Raw genomic sequence first — 17,381 nt, forward strand, 5'->3', positions numbered from 1 at the left:
AAGGTCTCTATGTAGAGTTAGGCAGGGTCAACTTGTGAACTCAAGCTATGACTAGAGAAATGTCGATCTGCTTGTGCTTAGGCATACCATGCTGATACTGAACTGAAGAAGGGGTAACCCCCCCCCTCTGAATTCAACCAGGTATCACAGTATTCTAGTTTGGTGTAAGAACAGATCTCTTGCGTGCCTCAATGTTTTATTGAACAGCGTGGGCATTAACATAAGGCCAATTGGCTCGATGCCACTTGAGCGTTATTCCCATCAAAACCGCCCCCATCCCCTCCCCCTCTTTTGTCTGTTCTACACTAGACCACCTCATCCTGTTGCCATGTCCACAGGAAGAGCAGAACTGAAAACTCTGTCCTTCGCCTTCGAGGCCTGAAGAAGTTTACCCATCAACAAAATTATTGCAGAAACTGAGACGAATAACAAGAAAACCACGTGCATTGAAGATAGAACAGTGTGATGGAGAGCGAGAAAACTTCTGCTTACCTCCTTGTTCCAATTGGTGAACAATGTGATAGAGAGCAGCAGGAGCATCTGCACTACAAGCCCGCACATGATCCCGAACCAGAGTCCCTGTTCAGAGTTCAAATTAAAAAACCAGCTTTCAGAACCTATATCCAATTCAAAATATATATAAAAAAACAGTTGCAAAATGAAAGGAAAATAGTGTAATCCTAAAATGAAATGTTGAAGAGGACAACAGGGGAGAACACTTGCCATTCCTCCTAGATGCCAAACAAAGGCGAACACGAACGCCGAGGGGATGCCGGCGAGGTAGTATGCGGCAAGGTTGATGAACGCGCCGGCCTTCTGGCGGCCGCAGCCCCTGACAACACCTGAAGATCAGTAGCTAACTGAATATCAGAGGATGCGCATCAACATCAAGTTAAAATGTTTTTACTACTCAGAGTTAACAAGTTTCACCTGAGAGCACGCACTGCAGGCCGTCGAAGACGATGGAGACGGCGAGGATGGGCATCATCCGGGCGGTGTGCCGGACCACCTCCTCCTCGCTGCTGTAGGCGTAGCCCCAGAGGTTGCGCACCAGCACCATGGCGAGCCCTTCCGACGCGCCCACCGCCAGCGCCAGCAGCACCACCACCCGGGTTGCCAGCCGGGCCGCCTCCGGCCGGCCCGCGCCGAGCTCGTTCGACACGCGCGTGCTGCAGTGAGTGACCCAAGTCAGATCTTTTCTCTTGAGTTCCTGATGATGGAGTCATGGAGATGAAAGAGATATGTCTGTTCTAGTGGTGGACTGATTGGGGCTACTCACCTTATGGCACCACCAAGTCCGAGCGGCACCATGAACGCGAAGCCGTTAGTGTTCAGGCTACAAGCAGAATCATCGACGCAGGAATGAGAGACGGATCGGATCGGGGACAAATTTCAGAAAGCTAGCTACGGAAGAACAGAGATCAAGTCTGACCAGATGGACAGCACGGCCGTCTCGAGCTTGGGGTTGGGGAGAAGGCCGGAGAGCAGCACCAGGACCTCGAAGGACCACCACTCCATGCTGCGGATGATCAGTGACGCCATGTGTTACACAGAATCGCGGCAACACACTCGAGTGAGTGCGCTAGAATGCGCAGGAGATCGTCAAGACGATCTGAACCAGTGATGCCCTGGGCGGACCGGTCTGACCGGTTTCGCCGACCGGTCTGACCGGTGCAGGCAGGGGACTCGCGAAGACCTAGAAACGCGAGCTCGTGAGGGACCCCGTCGGAGCTTGCGTTGCTAGGGTTGCTCTGAGGTCGGCAGGCCACTCAGAACGTCTTCAAATGCCGTAGAGACGAAGGAAGAAAGCAATCTAGGGTTGGAAAAGACTATGGTTTGAGAGATAAAAAATAATGCGATTTTTGTATTGAATCGATTGGGAATAACCTCAATCGGTCTTAACCTTTATATTTATAGGCCGGGGAAGACGTACCCCTTCACGAGTAGAATTACATAAGGACTCTTTACAAAAAAACCTAATTCTACTCGAACTCTATAGACCAGACCGGTCGGCCTCAGCAGGTGCCAAATTTTGCTGTCAACATATGCCCCCCTGCTTTTTGGTGAGTTTCACAAACCAAAAAGTAAGAACTATTCTGATGTACATGTTTTACACAAAGCATACAAGTCTAAAAACAAAACTAAGGGCGATATCTAATACCGGCCGTCTTTGTCTTCATGCACTTTGTCATATGCTAGGATAAAATTTCTTCAAGTATCTCCCATTGATAGCTCTAGGTAGACGCTCACCTTGCACCGTCTCCACCATATACGAATTACCGGAGATAACTTTGATAACCTTGTATGGACCCTCCCAACTTGGCGACCATTTGCCAAACTTGTTTCTTTTCATCCCAAGAGGCAAAATTGTCTTCCAAATTAGATCTCCAACCTGAAAAGATTTAAGTCTTACCTTTTTATTGTAAGCTCTAGCCACCCGAAGCTTATCCTTCTCAATCTTCTTCAAAGCCTTCAAACGCTTATCGGTTACCTCATCAATATTATCCATCATCATATCATAGTAATCAACAGCGGAGAAGTCATTTTGTTTTGCTAATCTATATGCGTCTAGATTTACCTCAATGGGTAAAACGGTCTCTTGACCATACACAAACTCAAAAGAAGTAACCTTAGTAGCACCATGTCTAGATATACGATGAGCCCATAATGCTTCGGATAACACTTCATGCCACCTCCTAGGATTTTCTTCTATCTTTTTCTTGACAAGTTTGATCAAAATCTTATTACTTGACTCGGCCTGCCTATCGGCCTGAGCATAGTATGGAGATGAATTGAGCAACTTAATCTTATAAGATTCGGCAAAAACACGCACATCTTTGGATATAAATGAAGAACCTTGATCCGTTGTCAAAGTTTGTGAAATACCGAATCTATGAATAATATGCTCAGTAATAAACTCAGTTACCTCCTTATGTGTCATATTCTTCAAAGGAACCGCTTCGGTCCATTTAGTGAAATAATCCGTAGCAACCAACACGAAGCGATGCCCCTTTGAAGATGGAGGATTAATTTATCCAATGAAGTTCAACCCCCAACCTCGGAACAGCCATGGTTTAATAATAGGATGCATCAACGCAGCAGGCACCAATTGCAAATCACCAAACCGTTGACATTCTTCACATCCTTTATAATATTTGAAACAATCGGATAGCATTGTGGGCCAATAAAAACCGACTTTTCTAAGTAACCACTTCATCTTGGGAGCTGATTGATGAGTACCACAAATACCTTCATGAACCTCACCCATAACAACCCAGGCTTGATCCGAGTCTAAACACTTGAGAAGGAAATTTTCGGCAGTTCGACGATAAAGTTCATCGTTAATTAAAACGTACTTGAAAGCCAAACGCCGAATATTTCTCTCCGCACCACGACCAGAATCTCTCAAATATGATATAAGAGGAACCCTCCAATCCTGGGCTTCGACCGATATAATTGAATCATCTTTTTTGGACGAATCAGAACCAGCAGCGGCATCACCGGTTAGACTGGTCTCTGGACCGGTCAGACCGGTCTGGGTGGTCAGACCGGTCTGGGCGGTCAGACCGGTCTTGCTGACCGGTCAGACCGGTGCGTCCAGAACCAGAAACTCGGCTTTCGTTTGCATCGGCTTGCGAATGTTGAAATATTTTTTCGTAACATTATAGCCAGATGCTTGCTGAGCCAGAGTATTTATCTTTTCATTCTCTTTCCTCAGTATATGTTTAATAATAAATTCATCGAAGGAGGAAATAATATCAAGGCATTTATCAAGATATGCATTTAGAGAATCGTTATAGCATTTGCATACCTTGGAAACTTGTTGCACCACCAGAAGAGAATCTCCAGAGGCTTCAACATGCTTCACGCCCATGGATTGCAAGAATTCCAAGCCAAATAGAAGCGCCTCATATTCAACTTGGTTATTTGTGCATTCTTTTTCTAATCGGTTAGAAAATTCAAAAACGGCACCGTTTGAAGAAATAAGAACAGCACCAATTCCTTGACCATCATCACAAACCGATCCATCAAAGTACAACTTCCATGGTGTGCAAGTAACATAGCCGACTTCCAAATCATGCTTGTCATTAATTCGATGTTCAACAATAAAATCCGCTACAATTTGGCCTCTCATAGATTTTAAAGGTTCATAAGCCAAATCATATTCAACCAAAGCATAAGCCCACTTGCCGATTCGACCACTCAAAATCGGCTTTTGTAATATGTGTTTGATCACATCAGTTTGACATACTACTTTGCAAGTACTAGATAGTAGATAATGCCTCAATTTGGTACAAGCATAATAAAAAGACAAACATAACTTCTCAATGAACGTATACCTTGTCTCCGCATCAATAAGTCGCCGGCTTAAGTATGTAATAATGTACTCCTTCCCTTCGGTTTCTTGAGTCAAAACAGCTCCAATAACTTTATCTTCAGCAGCCACATAAAGTTTGAAAGGTACCCCTCTCTTAGGCGCTTTAAGCATGGGTGGTGAAGACAAATAAACCTTGATCCTCTCAAACGCTTCTTGCTGCTTTGCCCCCCAAGTGAATTCGGTTTCATCTCTTAACCGAAGAATAGGAGTAAAAGCATTGATCTTCCCGGACAAGTTAGATATAAATCTTCTCAAGAAATTTACCTTGCCCAAGAACTTCTGTAAATTCTTCTTGCATGTAGGAGCTTCAACCTTCTTCATGGCTTCAACTCTTCTAGGATCAATCTCTATTCCCTTCTCATCAATAATGAAGCCAAGAAATTTTCCAGCCGATACATCAAAAGCACATTTGAGTGGATTCATCTTTAAACCATACCAGCGCATACTCTCAAGAGCAAGTCTCAAATCGGCTAAATGATGATCCAAACCGGCCGATTTAATGACAATATCATCAATGTACACTTCCAAAATGACACCAATTAAATCATGGAAGATTAAATTCATAGCTCTTTGATAAGTAGCACTCTCATTTTTCAAACCAAAAGTCATAACCACCCACTCAAACAAGCCGACAAATCCCGGACATCTAAAGACTGTTTTAGATATATCTTCTTCGGCCATAAATATTTGATTGTAACCGGCGTTACCATCAAGAAAACTAATGACACGATGTCCGGAAGCCTCATTGATCAACATATCGGCTATATGCATAGGGTATTCATCCTTGGGAGTAGCTTTATTAAGATCTCTAAAATCAATGCACACTCTAATTTTCCCCGAATCCTTTTTCTCAACGGGCACAATATTAGAGATCCAATCAGCATAACAACGAGACCGAATAAATCCAGCATCAAGTAAACGATTAATTTCAGTTTTAATTTGGTCATAAATAATGGGATTGAAACGCCTAACCGGTTGTTTATAAGGTCTAAAACCGGCTTTAATTGGTAAACGATGCTCAACAAGATCACGACTCAAACCAGACATTTCATGATACTCCCAAGCAAAGCAATCAACATATTCCTTCAATAGATTAACCAAATCGGCTTTATATTCAGCCGATAAATTTTTGTTTACAAAGGTCGGCCTAGGAATAGTTCCATCACCAATATCTATCTATTCTAAAGGATCGGCCGATGTAAATCCTTGGCCCATCTTATCTAGATCATCAGAATCTTCAATGGCTTCACACATATCGTTCGTACACGCCCGATATTGATCTAGCCTCTACCGCAGCCACTCTGCGTTCGACCGGTCTGATCGGTCGGGGTGTCCGGTCTGACCGGTCGGCCCTGTGCGCCGAACGGGACAGGACCGGTCTGACCGGTCGGCACGGGCGGTCGGACCGGTCGCCTCTGGAGTTTCTGTTGTACTCATCTGATTTACATTAAACGATTTAGCCGATTATCCATCGGCTTTAGTACAGCAGAAACAAAACCATCCTTAGTGCAACTGATCAAATCATAATCGGACAGATCCATGCCCGACAAACACTTGACGTTGTCGTGTGCACTAATAGAATCCGAATCGGCTAAAGCAACAAAGGATGAAGTGTCCCCATGGACAATCTCAACCTCATCGCCAATCCACTGAATAAGAAACTGAAGCAAAGTAGAAGGAACACACTGATTTGCATGAATCCAATCCCTCCCAAGAATCAAATTGTAATTACCTTGCACTTCCGAGATGAAGAAAGCTGTAGCAAGCGTCTTACTTCCAATGGTGAGCTCCATGGAAGCGACTCCTTTGGTCCTAAGGGGCTCGCTCCCTCCAACACCGCTGACCGTCATGTACGTCTTGATCAAATCTTCATCTTGGCCACCAAGCTTCTTGTACAATGAATAGGGCATAAGATTTACAATGGCCCCACCATCCACTAGCATGCGAGTCACCGGCTTCCCGTTGATGTGTCCCCTCATGTAAAGAGCCTTCAGATGGTTGTCCTTCTCGCTTGGCTTCTGGAACACAGCTTCACGGGGGCCCTAACTGAAGATGAGCCATGTCCTCCTCCGGAACCACAAAGTAATCCAAAGACAAGTGCACCACATTGATCTCCAAATTGGTGCGCTCCGGAGACGCTTCATAATCTACCAATTCCTCGTCTTCTGCTGTCGGAGGAACTGCTGGGGCTTCATGAATAGAAGAAACCGAAACGGGCGGCGCCGATTCGGCTGCTGGCTCTGCAGAATGCTCGACCGGTCTGACCGGTCGGCTGCAGCTGTAAGGATCACCGGGGTGTCCGACCCTAGAGGGGGAGGGGGTGAATAGGGTCGCTAATTGCTTTCTATCCTAGGGCTCAATCTATTTGCATGAGATAAATCTAACACGTCCTACACATGCTAGTTATGACTAAGGTTTATCTATGCTACTCTCTACTAACCCCTAAAAGACTTGCAACCTATAGCCAATCCTAATCAAACTAACTAGGAAAGTAAAGGCATTCAAGATAGAGTAAAAGCGGAAACGTAATACGGTAAGTAAAGAGGTAAAGGAGAGAATATGCAAACTCTCGTGAAGACACCAAGACACACGGTTTAACGTGGTTCGGTTAGGACACCAAGTCCCTCCCTACGTCCACGGCCACTTGTCCAACACGAACAAGTGTGATGCCGAGTCTCTCCGCTTGATCACCGTCTTACATTCGCCACTAAGGCTCCCGGCAAGCAAAGGCTAAGTGACCCCAAGTCACCAAGACAAGGCCACTGCCACCGTCTCTCTCGAACCATCACCCATGGCACCGTCTTCACTATTGGAGCTTCTCACCAAGAGGGGTCTCCTTCCCCGCACAAAGTGTCGTTGCCTCTCCACACCAAGTCGGAGGGTCACACGACGAGTACATAAGATGTTTGCCGCAGCAAGGCTTTCACTCAAGCTAGTTCTCTCAAGAACTAAGCCTAATCAAGCACTAAGCACTCTCACAAGTGTGCTTAAACCTATATGATATACAAGGAAGCTCTAAGGTGGTTGGAGGTGTTCTTCAAGTGTAGCAGGCTTCAGCAACTCCAGCACACACAAATGACTCGGCCTTGGGGGTATATATAGGCAGCACAAGCAAATATAGCCATTGGAGAAAAGCTGCCAGAAAAATACTTAACGCCGATTAATCCGACGCACCTCTAATAGCCATCGTCGGTTCAACCGGTGATACTAAACTGCCCACCTCAAAAACTAGCCGTTACGTGTACGGGCAATCAACTGATGCTGCGTCGGTTTAACCGGCGAGTGTAGTTGTCCTGTGAACTCTGAAAACCAACTCTTTGGACAACTGCACCGACGTTCACCAAGACCCAATCGTCGGTTCATCCGGTGTATAGACCTTGCCTCAGCTTCTGGGTCCATTGCACCGACGTATTCAACTTCCCTAACGTCGGTTCAACCGGTGAAACCAAAATTCCTGGTGTGCTCCAAGTCAATGCACTGACGTATGTGATTTTCTCAGCGTCGGTTCAACCGGTGATACTAAAATATCTCTGTCTTGATTTCTTTGACTAGGTTTCTTCACGGTCTCTTCAATTCTTTGTCCTTTGGACCGAAGGGGCGGCCCTAGGGTCTAGCTGCGTCTATCTTCTTTTTGTCATCACTTGAACCTAAAAGCCTGAGGATGATCATCTTAACAATCATATTAGTCCAAGTGTTGTGTGTGTCATCAATCGCCAAAACATTATATTGAAATATGGCATGACAGGCCATTTTCACTACAGCAGCGGTCCGACCGGTCTGGCTAGCTGATCAGCTGTCTTAGCCTTCCAAACCTTGCTCTGAGGGAACATGGGCCTGTATCTGTTGAAGTCCTCATCCCTCATCTTCTCTTTCTCCTGCTTCTTCTTTTCTTTGTTGCGAAGGCACTGCAATTTTCTCTTCTGTGTATGAGTTAAACCCGAAGGGAACCACCTAGGCAGATGGTACTTGTCCGCTGCGCTCTTGCTGCTACCGGCCTCATGATCATTGGCCATGACCGGCTTTTGCGAAGGAACGTCAACCGATGTATCTATATCCATCGGTTTCTTACCCGTATCCCTTATGGGCACCTCGATTTCACCGATTTGAACCACAACATCGGCTTTAAGCTTCTCCGAGTCAGCCACATGCTTCTGCTCCTCCTTTTCCTTGACGCGATACTCGAACCTTGGAACGGGAGCTTGGCCCGGCCTCCGATGAGACCGGTCTGACTGGTCGGAGTGGACCGGTCTGACCGGTGCAGCCTGCTGCACTAGACCAGATTGGCGTGGTCCCAATCGGTCATGTACTGGCACCCTGGAGCTTTCCCCCTGATAATGTGGAGAATAAGGCATCAGAAAACATTGCATCCATATCCCTTCATGCTCCTACGCCGGATTTGTTGCATTTGACGCCAGTGGCACCCATGGCATGGTAGCATACATCTTCTGAGGAGGATACAATGTGATAACATCACCTCTGCGCCTGCTGGATTCCCTCCTTGGGGACGCTGGACGATCTTGGCGCGGTGGTGAATGCGGTCTCTTTTTTAGCGGCTGATCGTTTTGAACGGCCTTTGTGTACTTGTTCAACAACTGGTTGAAGGTTGGCTTCTGATTAGCAGCTCTTCCCTGCACCTTTACCTCGTTGGTCTTCCAAGTACCTACTTCCGAACGTTTTGGCTTGAAAGTCCGGGGACGGTCACCAGGGCGGTCTGACCGGCTGGAGGAATCGGTTTGACCGGTCGGACCGGTGTGAGACACCGGTCCGACCGGTCGTGCCTGATCAGCAGACTGATTTTCTGGTGGAGAGCTTCCTTGCCCCCCGAGTCTGGGATTTCTGACAATGATCTTCAGAGTATCCTTGCCATCATCAGTCTTCTCTTTGATAACTTCCCGGGCAAGGATCTTATCGCTTGCACTCATGAGTCTTGGATCACCGATGACAACATGCTTCCCCTTAGCTCCTTCGGCTTGTTCCGGCCGAATGAGCACCTTTGGATTGTTCAATTCCACCGTATGAACAGGGAAATGAGCTTTGCCAATTTGTATCTCAGAAAGTACCAATCGTCCTTCATTAATGGTCGATTGTACCTGTCGATAGAAAACATTACAATCATTAGTAGCATGAGACGTAGAGTTATGCCACTTACAATATGCATGTTGTTTGAGCTCATCGGGAGATGGAATAGCATGTGACAATCGGATGTTACCGTTTTTAAGTAATTCATCAAAAATCTGATCGCATTTAGAAATATCAAAAGTAAATTTCAGCTCCTCTTGCCAATTCTTTTGAATCGGCTTGAGAGACGTAACTGAACCGGGTTTGGCCTTTGATGGCCAAACAAATTCAGCAGCATATACTTGTTATCATCATCCGAGCTATCCGAATCACAACCAAGGACATGTGTGTTGGATCGATGAGGCTTAAAAGTATCTTTAGAATTTTTGTACTTAAATTCGGTGCTAATAGCTCGCATTTGCAAATGATTAACAGTAATGAAATCAAAACCTTCAAGTTTATCTTTCAAATAAGAATGCAAGCCATTAAACGCCAAATCCGCCAAATCCTTTTCCAAAAGAGATGAATTAAAACACCGATTTTTTAAAGCTTTAAATCTTTGGAAGTAATCCAAAACCGATTCATCTCGGTTTTGTTTAATCGATGTCAAATCTAGCAATCGAACTTCGGCTTCCCCACTATAGAAGTGATCATGAAATTTGCGCTCTAATTGATTCCAATTTAAAATAGATCCTGGTGCAAACGAGGAATACCAAGAGAAAGCGGTTCCAGTCAAAGACAAAGAAAACAAGCGAACCCGCAAAGCATCATTAAGACCCGCTTCTCCCAATTGCAAGACATATTGGCTAACATGCTCCCAAGTCGTACGAGAATCTTCACAATTGAATTTAACAAACTCGGGAACGCGCCAACCAACAGGATATGAAATAAAATCAAACTCAAGAGGATATGGCTTTTGATATAAACGCGACCCACCCATATCAATCCCAAGTTTAGATTTAAGTACACCGGCCAAATCTTCTTTAAATCTATTAAAATCGGCCTGATAAGCTCCACTGGCAGAAGTATATGAAGAGGATGAGACACGTTGCGTGGTAGGACCGGAGTAAGCCATGTTAGTGTTAGGAATCGGTCCTCGATGAGGTCCAGATCCCTGCTGTGATGTAGCATAGGGCCCTATATGCATCACTATCTCATTAGTTCGGCTAGGGACGGTCGAACTAGGGTTGGACGTGTGCGGTACAGAGGGCACTGGTTGCTGTCCCGTCAGACCGGTCTGACCGGTCGAGGAGACCGGTGGGATCGGTGGCGCATGGACAGTAGATGGCAATGGAGTTTGCCCTGGGAACGAGTTCGGCGGCATCCCATAGAATTGATCTTGGGTAAAAGACGTGCCAGCCGAATCTGATTCTGTGAATTGAGCGCCACCCTCGATAGTTTTACCTTTTTTAAGCGCTGCAATTTCATCATTAAGCCCAGCAAAAGTCTCTCCTGCAGCTACTTGCGCAGCAGATATTTTCGAATCTACCATGAGAGAGAATTGCTTAACTAATTCAAAGGGATCATTAGGAAGTACCTTGACCTTGTCTTGGTTTAACTTGAATGATGGCATCACGAACTCCCCGACCCTCTTGAATAGGCCTCCTCGCTCCTTCTTGAATCCCTGAAGAAACTGCTCCTTCAGGTGCTCTTCAGCGATGAGGTAGGCTTTGCGCTCCTCTTCAGTGAGCTCCTCCATGGTCGCCTTGATGACGTTGTCGTTGTGGATTTCACCATGAGTACCCATCTTCTCAGAGAATCTAGATTAGATCGGTTTTAAAACCAGATTAATCTGTTCCCCAGCGGAGTCGCCAAAAAATGTGTTGACACAGAATCGCGCCAACACACTCGAGTGCGCTAGAACGCGTAGGAGATCGTGAAAACGATCTGAACCAGCGATGCCCTGGGAGGACCGGTCTGACCGGTTTCGCTGACCGGTCTAACCGGTGCAGGCAGGGAACTCGCGAAGACCTAGAAACACGAGCTCGGGAGTGACCCCGTTGGAGCTTGCATTGCTAGGGTTGCTCTGAGGTCGGCATGCCACTCAGAACGTCTTCAAATGTCGTAGAGACGAAGGAAGAAACCAATTTAGAGTTGGAAAAAGCTAGGGTTTGAGAGATAAAAAGTAATGCGATTTTTGTATTGATTCGATTGGGAATAACCTCAATCGGCCTTAGCCTTTATATTTATAGGCCGGGGAAGACGTACCCCTTCACGAGTAGGATTACATAAGGACTTTTTAAAAAAACCTTATTCTACTCAGACTGTACAGACCAGACCGGTCGGCCCGACCGATCAGACCGGTCGGCCTCAGCAGGTCCCAAGCTTCTCCGTTTGGGAATGGAAGAATTGAAGAATCTCAGTACCAGACCATGACAGGCGGACGGCACGGCGAGTTTGGGGAAGTCGGGGACGCCGCGGAACGCCTCGGCGGAGAAGCCCGTCCAGGTGGTCCTGCAGGACGGCGCGAGCCGGACGTAGAGCGCCAGGAGGGAGAGGTTGGCGAGGTAGGAGATGGCGTTAGCCAGCGCGGCGCCGTTGCGGCCGAGGCCGAGCCCGCGCACCAGCACCCAGCAGACGGCCGGGTGGCACAGCGCGGTGGCGCCGGAGCCGAGCATCACCGGCACGACGAGGTTCTGCGTCTGCAGGAATCGGACGTGGCACTGCAGCGCCCCGTACACGAACAGCGCAGGGATCATCCACCGGATGTAGCTGCCGGCCCCGGCGGCGATCTCCGGGTCCTGGCCGCACCACGCGAGGATCTCGCCGGTGTAGGCCCAGACCGCCGCCACCGGGACGCTCACTAGCGCGAGCACCAGCATGGCGCGCTGCTTGTAGACGCTGAGCATGCGGTGCTGCCGCGCGCCGAAGGCCTGCCCGCACAGCGTGTCCAGGCTGCACGCCATGCCTGCCTGACGAGGACACCGCCGGTCGGTGAACCGGATCCGGCTGGACAGAAACGAGAGGATAAAGAGAGAGGGGCAGCGGGAGATGCTCACCAGCAAGCTGAAGCCCGTGACGCTGGCGAAGGAGGTGGCGATGGAGGCGCTGGCCAGCGCGAGCTCGCCGAGGTGGCCGACAAACATGACGGAGACCATCTGAATTAGGTTCTGCAGGAGGAACCCGGCGACGAGCGGTCCGGCGAGGTACATCTGCTTCTTGACCTCGCGCACGGCCAGGCTCCCCTCCTCACCAGCTCCGATCTTCTTTCCCGTCCCCGTCGCTGCGGCGAGGAGCGGCGCTTCCATGCTTGCCTTCTCGCTTTCACCGCCCGCCCGGGTGACAAGCCGAGACGATGGCAGCAATGGAGGTCGAGCCGGGCGCCACTGACGCGTCACCTTCTAGACTTAGTTTTGGAGCGCTATGTGTACATGTGGCGGTGTGAGCAGGAAATTAAGAAAAGTAGAAGGTGCTCTATTTGGCCGCCGCGCTCAGCGCCGAACGGAAGTCACGAGGGCAAAGGACAAATTAAGATAGTAGATAGATCACATCTTTGTCTAATGTGATCAGGGTGTGCAAGTACTATCTTAGTAAAAAAATGGAGAAACCTTATTTACATCTTCTACGTCATTTTGAGTTTTAGACCCCTATCTTATAGGACATTTGTTACTGTAAAGATGTACTTCTTCATGTTTTATTAAAGTTTGGCACTTTCTGCACTTCATAAGATAGGGTGTCCGGGTCTAATATGCAGAGACGTTGGATTCGAGATACATGGCTAAAAAAAAATCAGGTGTCGAAACGTTAATAAGATCAAACTCTTACTGAATCCGTTTGGATCCTGAGGTTAACTCTAAACTTTAATCCTCTTATTAGGATGCCGAATAGGAAAGACTACTGTGCTAATGGAACATATAAGGGTTAATTGGCGGTTAAAGTTCATTAGAATTAACCTCTAATTAATCCATGTGTCCATTAATATAACTAGAGCTAAGCTTTAGTCTGGGACTAACACAGAAGGGGGCGTACGCTGCTTCGATGGTAACATGGAGATGCATCCTGAAACCCTAAACTAGAATATCTTTTTGGCGTGTGTTTCGATTGATTAGATCGGTCTAACTGCAAGCACCATACAGACTTGTCATTTTGCCTGCTATGACAAGATTCTCAACCAACACTGGCTGTGTTTAGATCCGTAAAACGGTGGTAAAAAGAGTCACATCGGACACTGTAGCACACTGTAGCACTTTTTGTTTGTTTGTGATAATTGTTGTCCTACCATGACCTAACTAGGCTCAAAAGATTCGTCTCATCGTGTACATCAAAACTATGCAATTAGTTTTTTATTTACCTACATTTAATGTTTCATGCATGAGGCAAAAGATTTAATGTGATAGGTGAATAGTGAAATTTGGAGAGAGAAATTTTAAAACTAAACACTGCCACTACCAAAAAATAGTTTTTAGGGGCAGTTGAAACTGTATGTATTTGTAGGGACGTTTGCAGTACCTCTCCTACTTTCCGCAACTACAAATAACTGGTAATGTGCCCAGGACGGATCACGCCGTCTGCTCCTGAAAATCAATTTATAGGTGGAGGTGTTGCCATGACATCATAGTGGCATGGAGAAAAATACGACCATGTGTATATATCATGACATCACCATAAATCGTTGTGTTTATATCATGCCATCACCATACATCGTAGTAAGGAAGTTTAAGGGTTTTAATACTAATACATCTTACCGTTTAAGTGACTAAAGGCCGTTTGTATTTTTAACAAGGATTCATTGAAATATATTATTTTGACATATAAAGTTGTGATCCTGGGGGACAGCATCATCCGCTGCCACCCCCCAAGTTTTAAGTTTGGCATGTAAGGTACTTAATCCATCAGCTGGTACACTTTCAAAAACTATGCTTTTTCAAAGGGTTCAAAAGACTAATGATTGGATGCTTTAGCAAAGTGGGATACGGCTATCCTGACAGATTAAATACCCTGTACATGGGTTAACCCGCATGACCAGCTAGCTTAGCTTAGGTAGCCAGCACCTACTTAGCCAGCTTTCCCTAATTCCACTCATGCGAACGGGTCTTGATTTCTTGAATTTGTTAGGTGTGGCTCCAGTAGCACTTTTCATGTTTTGGATTCAACTTCCTGTGGGAGTAAATTTCAAGTTGGGGTTAAAATTCCGCCTCACTAACGTGGTCAGGATCGGATCAGAGGTTTTTCCTGACTGGGAAGCCAATTGTTCCTTCTAATGAAATACGGCTCCACCATCAAGGGAACATATCTGGTGCAAACCACAATTTTCATGAAAACTCGTGCAAATCGCGGCAAAAAAATCGTCTAAATTCATAAAAAAATCACACATGTAGATGATATGATGATACACAATCTCGTAAAATATCTTGTCCAAATTTGACTTTATCTGTGAGATATAAAAATAACAAATTTCTAACAAATCATCTGGACAGCTTTCTGGCTTGAAATTTGTTATTTTTATATCTCACAAGCAAAGTCGAGTTTGAATAAGATATTTTACAAGATTGTGTATCATCATATCATCTACATGTGTGATTTTTTGGTGAATTTAAACGACTTTTTTTACCGTGGTTTACATGAGTTTTCATGAAATTGTGGTTTTCACCAAATATGTTCCCTTATAACTATGGAGCGTCAGAGCGCCGCACATGCATACTACTAACGGGAGATGCATTGAGATGAGGAGCAAACGGTATGGATCTAACCTAATTGGGTTCTTCCGACTGCACGCCAACTAAGATCCTGTTTAGCATGACTCTAACTCCAAACTCCAGTTTAGAGATGGGTGGAACCAATTAAATATCTGACTCCAAAAGTTGATAGAGCTGCCAAACTGCTTGGAGTTCGTCTCGCGGCTTCTGTCCCCCGCTGCCTGTCCTTCAAGATCATAACTATGTGTCTACTATCCCAGAAAGGTACAACAAACAAGTATGTTATGTTTCTCCGTTGTACCTTCAATATGTTTGTACTTTAACATATTTCTGGGATAACTGACATTCATATATGCTACTACTGATAAAGTTGGTATAAATATTAGATACGTAATGGTACCCATGCATTAGTTATCCTCTCCATCATGTTCTTGTGCGCACATTTGTCTCGGACGAGTTTGGAGCAGGCAGCCCGATCGACTCGCAACCCGGATAGTCGTGCTATTGGTGCTAATGGGGGTGTAGTATCAGAAGGGCTGGTGATAGTGCTGCTACGCAATAATCCGTGGTGGTATGTGTTGAATAATTAAGCAATTGTATGATTAAATTTCAAAATAAATAAATTATAAACATGACTAAATCTAGTATGAATAACTCTTTCATACTAGCAATAAGACACAACATCATCATGATCTCAAAAAATATATTTAAGAGTTGGATTAAATAACAGTATATGTACTGATTCTTTACCTTCGGCGAATGACGCTGACCGGATGAAGGCGGTCCTGCAGATGGAGTGCAGTAGATGATGTCGCAGATGACGATTTACCGCAGCGCCTGACTTGGACGGAGGATGAGCCGTGATGAAGATCTTTGAACAGTGGCGCTCGACACTTCCAAAATTTCTCTCTCGGTGCAGGATCACAAGAGCGAAAGACGGTTCTGGAGACCTACTTTCCTATTCACCAATGCATGTCGGCACTCGGGATGGGGCAGACGATGAAGATGGCGCAACAACGGGAAGAGGTGAAAACCCTAACTTAGATTAGATTGTCTTTTGGTGAAGGCGAAAACCTTGCATCGTGATTGAATCTGAATCTGATTAGACTTTCCATATCTCGTAAACTTAATGGCCAAGTAACAAAAGAATAAAACAGCAAAAGTAAGCCACGCCCCATAAAGGTGAGAGTGTGTGGAGCTTTCCTTCTCTCTCCAAACACATAGCTTGAAGAGGTGAAGAGAACTTATATATTTATGTTGGTCATTCTTCACTTCAACTAGTAAGGTGGGACTAAAAGATTACACTACTAGCTCACTTCCTCAATCCTCATGTACATATATGGGCCTTTGAGATCTGTTTGGAATTTTGAAATATTTATTGGGCCAAACCCAAATTCCAACAGTATGCATACAACAACGAGGAGGAAATTACCTGCATGTACGTTGTGCGGATGATGCCGGTCCTCAATGATAGCCCTGCAATGGGTTGGGTTGAAATGAGTTTTAGTGTGTTGAGTTTTGATATGGGGTGTGTTTGGATGGGTTAAAATGGTTTATATTAGATTATAGTGTGGGGCGGAGCGGGTTCTATGTAAATACGGATTGGAGTGGGTTGAGATGGTTTGAAATGAATACTTTATGCAAAATAGTATGAATATATATCGGTCCCGTGTTGAGAGCCGGACCTTAAAATTAAAAATCATTTGTTCGAACCATAAAATTTTATTGAAATTGACTAAAATTTGATGAAGATGACACAATATGATTGTCAACTACTCTGTGCAAAGCAGTGTGGTTAGATTTACACGTGGGTTTCACGTCAAGAGTCTGACCTTGGAAATAAAATCTTGCTTTCACACTATAAAATTTTATCGAAATTGACTGATTTTTTGGCAAATGATTCGATATGACTAGCAGCTACTTGTGCAAAGCAGTAATGCTCACGTGGACCCCATGTCAAGAGCCGGACACTGGAAATAAAACATCGCGTTCACACTATATCAAAATTGATGAAAAATTGTCGGATATGACTCAGTATGACTGGTAGCTACCCTGTATAAAGCAGTGAGGCTAGAATTACACGTGGACCCCACGTTAAGAGCTGGACCCCGGAAATAAAACATCGCATTCACACTATAAAAAATCGACCGAAATTTGTTGGAGATGGTGGTTGATTGTCTCCTCTTCTTGTTCACAAAGAGGACAATGATCTGGATGTGATAGGCCCCGACGAGCAAGTCTGTCTGCTGTCCAACAGCGGTTATGGGCGACTAGCCACATGAAAAACTTGCATTTCCTTGGTGCCCAAG

The 17,381-nt window shown here is 45.6% G+C and overlaps 2 protein-coding genes across 2 annotated transcripts; both read right to left on the minus strand.

The window, feature by feature from the left end:
* Positions 1 to 179: 179 nt before the first annotated feature.
* LOC120655462 (protein DETOXIFICATION 16-like) lies at positions 180 to 1,557 on the minus strand. Its single transcript, XM_039933296.1, has 6 exons — positions 1,433 to 1,557; positions 1,280 to 1,336; positions 931 to 1,169; positions 724 to 842; positions 493 to 579; positions 180 to 378 (listed from the first exon to the last, which is right to left on the minus strand). Exons 1-6 carry the CDS (start codon positions 1,540 to 1,542, stop codon positions 316 to 318), a joined length of 675 nt encoding a protein of 224 aa, XP_039789230.1. The 5' UTR covers positions 1,543 to 1,557; the 3' UTR covers positions 180 to 315.
* A 9,337-nt stretch (positions 1,558 to 10,894) lies between these two features.
* Positions 10,895 to 12,724, minus strand: LOC120653399 (protein DETOXIFICATION 16-like). The gene is made up of 3 exons (XM_039931152.1): positions 11,738 to 12,724; positions 10,974 to 11,196; positions 10,895 to 10,921 (listed from the first exon to the last, which is right to left on the minus strand). The coding sequence occupies exons 1-3, from the start codon at positions 12,682 to 12,684 to the stop codon at positions 10,895 to 10,897; spliced, it is 1,197 nt and encodes a 398-aa protein (XP_039787086.1). The 5' UTR covers positions 12,685 to 12,724.
* Between the last annotated feature and the right edge of the window lie 4,657 nt (positions 12,725 to 17,381).

Source organism: Panicum virgatum, chromosome 1N (genome assembly GCF_016808335.1).
Source record: "Panicum virgatum strain AP13 chromosome 1N, P.virgatum_v5, whole genome shotgun sequence".
Classification (NCBI taxonomy): domain Eukaryota; kingdom Viridiplantae; phylum Streptophyta; class Magnoliopsida; order Poales; family Poaceae; genus Panicum; species Panicum virgatum.

Bases quoted from the DNA above. Each gene is read 5' to 3' on its own strand.
- LOC120655462 (XM_039933296.1), bottom strand. From the start codon at position 1,542: ATGGCGTCACTGATCATCCGCAGCATGGAGTGGTGGTCCTTCGAGGTC. The intron at 1,170-1,279 runs GTGAGTAGCCCC...CACTCACTGCAG, and splicing joins GGACTTGGTGGTGCCATAAG to CACGCGCGTGTCGAACGAGC. The intron at 379-492 runs GTAAGCAGAAGT...AAACTTCTTCAG, and splicing joins TCACCAATTGGAACAAGGAG to GCCTCGAAGGCGAAGGACAG.
- LOC120653399 (XM_039931152.1), bottom strand. From the start codon at position 12,684: ATGGAAGCGCCGCTCCTCGCCGCAGCGACGGGGACGGGAAAGAAGATC. The intron at 11,197-11,737 runs GTCTGATCGGTC...GATCTAATCTAG, and splicing joins GGACCTGCTGAGGCCGACCG to ATTCTCTGAGAAGATGGGTA. The intron at 10,922-10,973 runs GTACTTCCTAAT...CTCTCATGGTAG, and splicing joins TAAACCAAGACAAGGTCAAG to ATTCGAAAATATCTGCTGCG.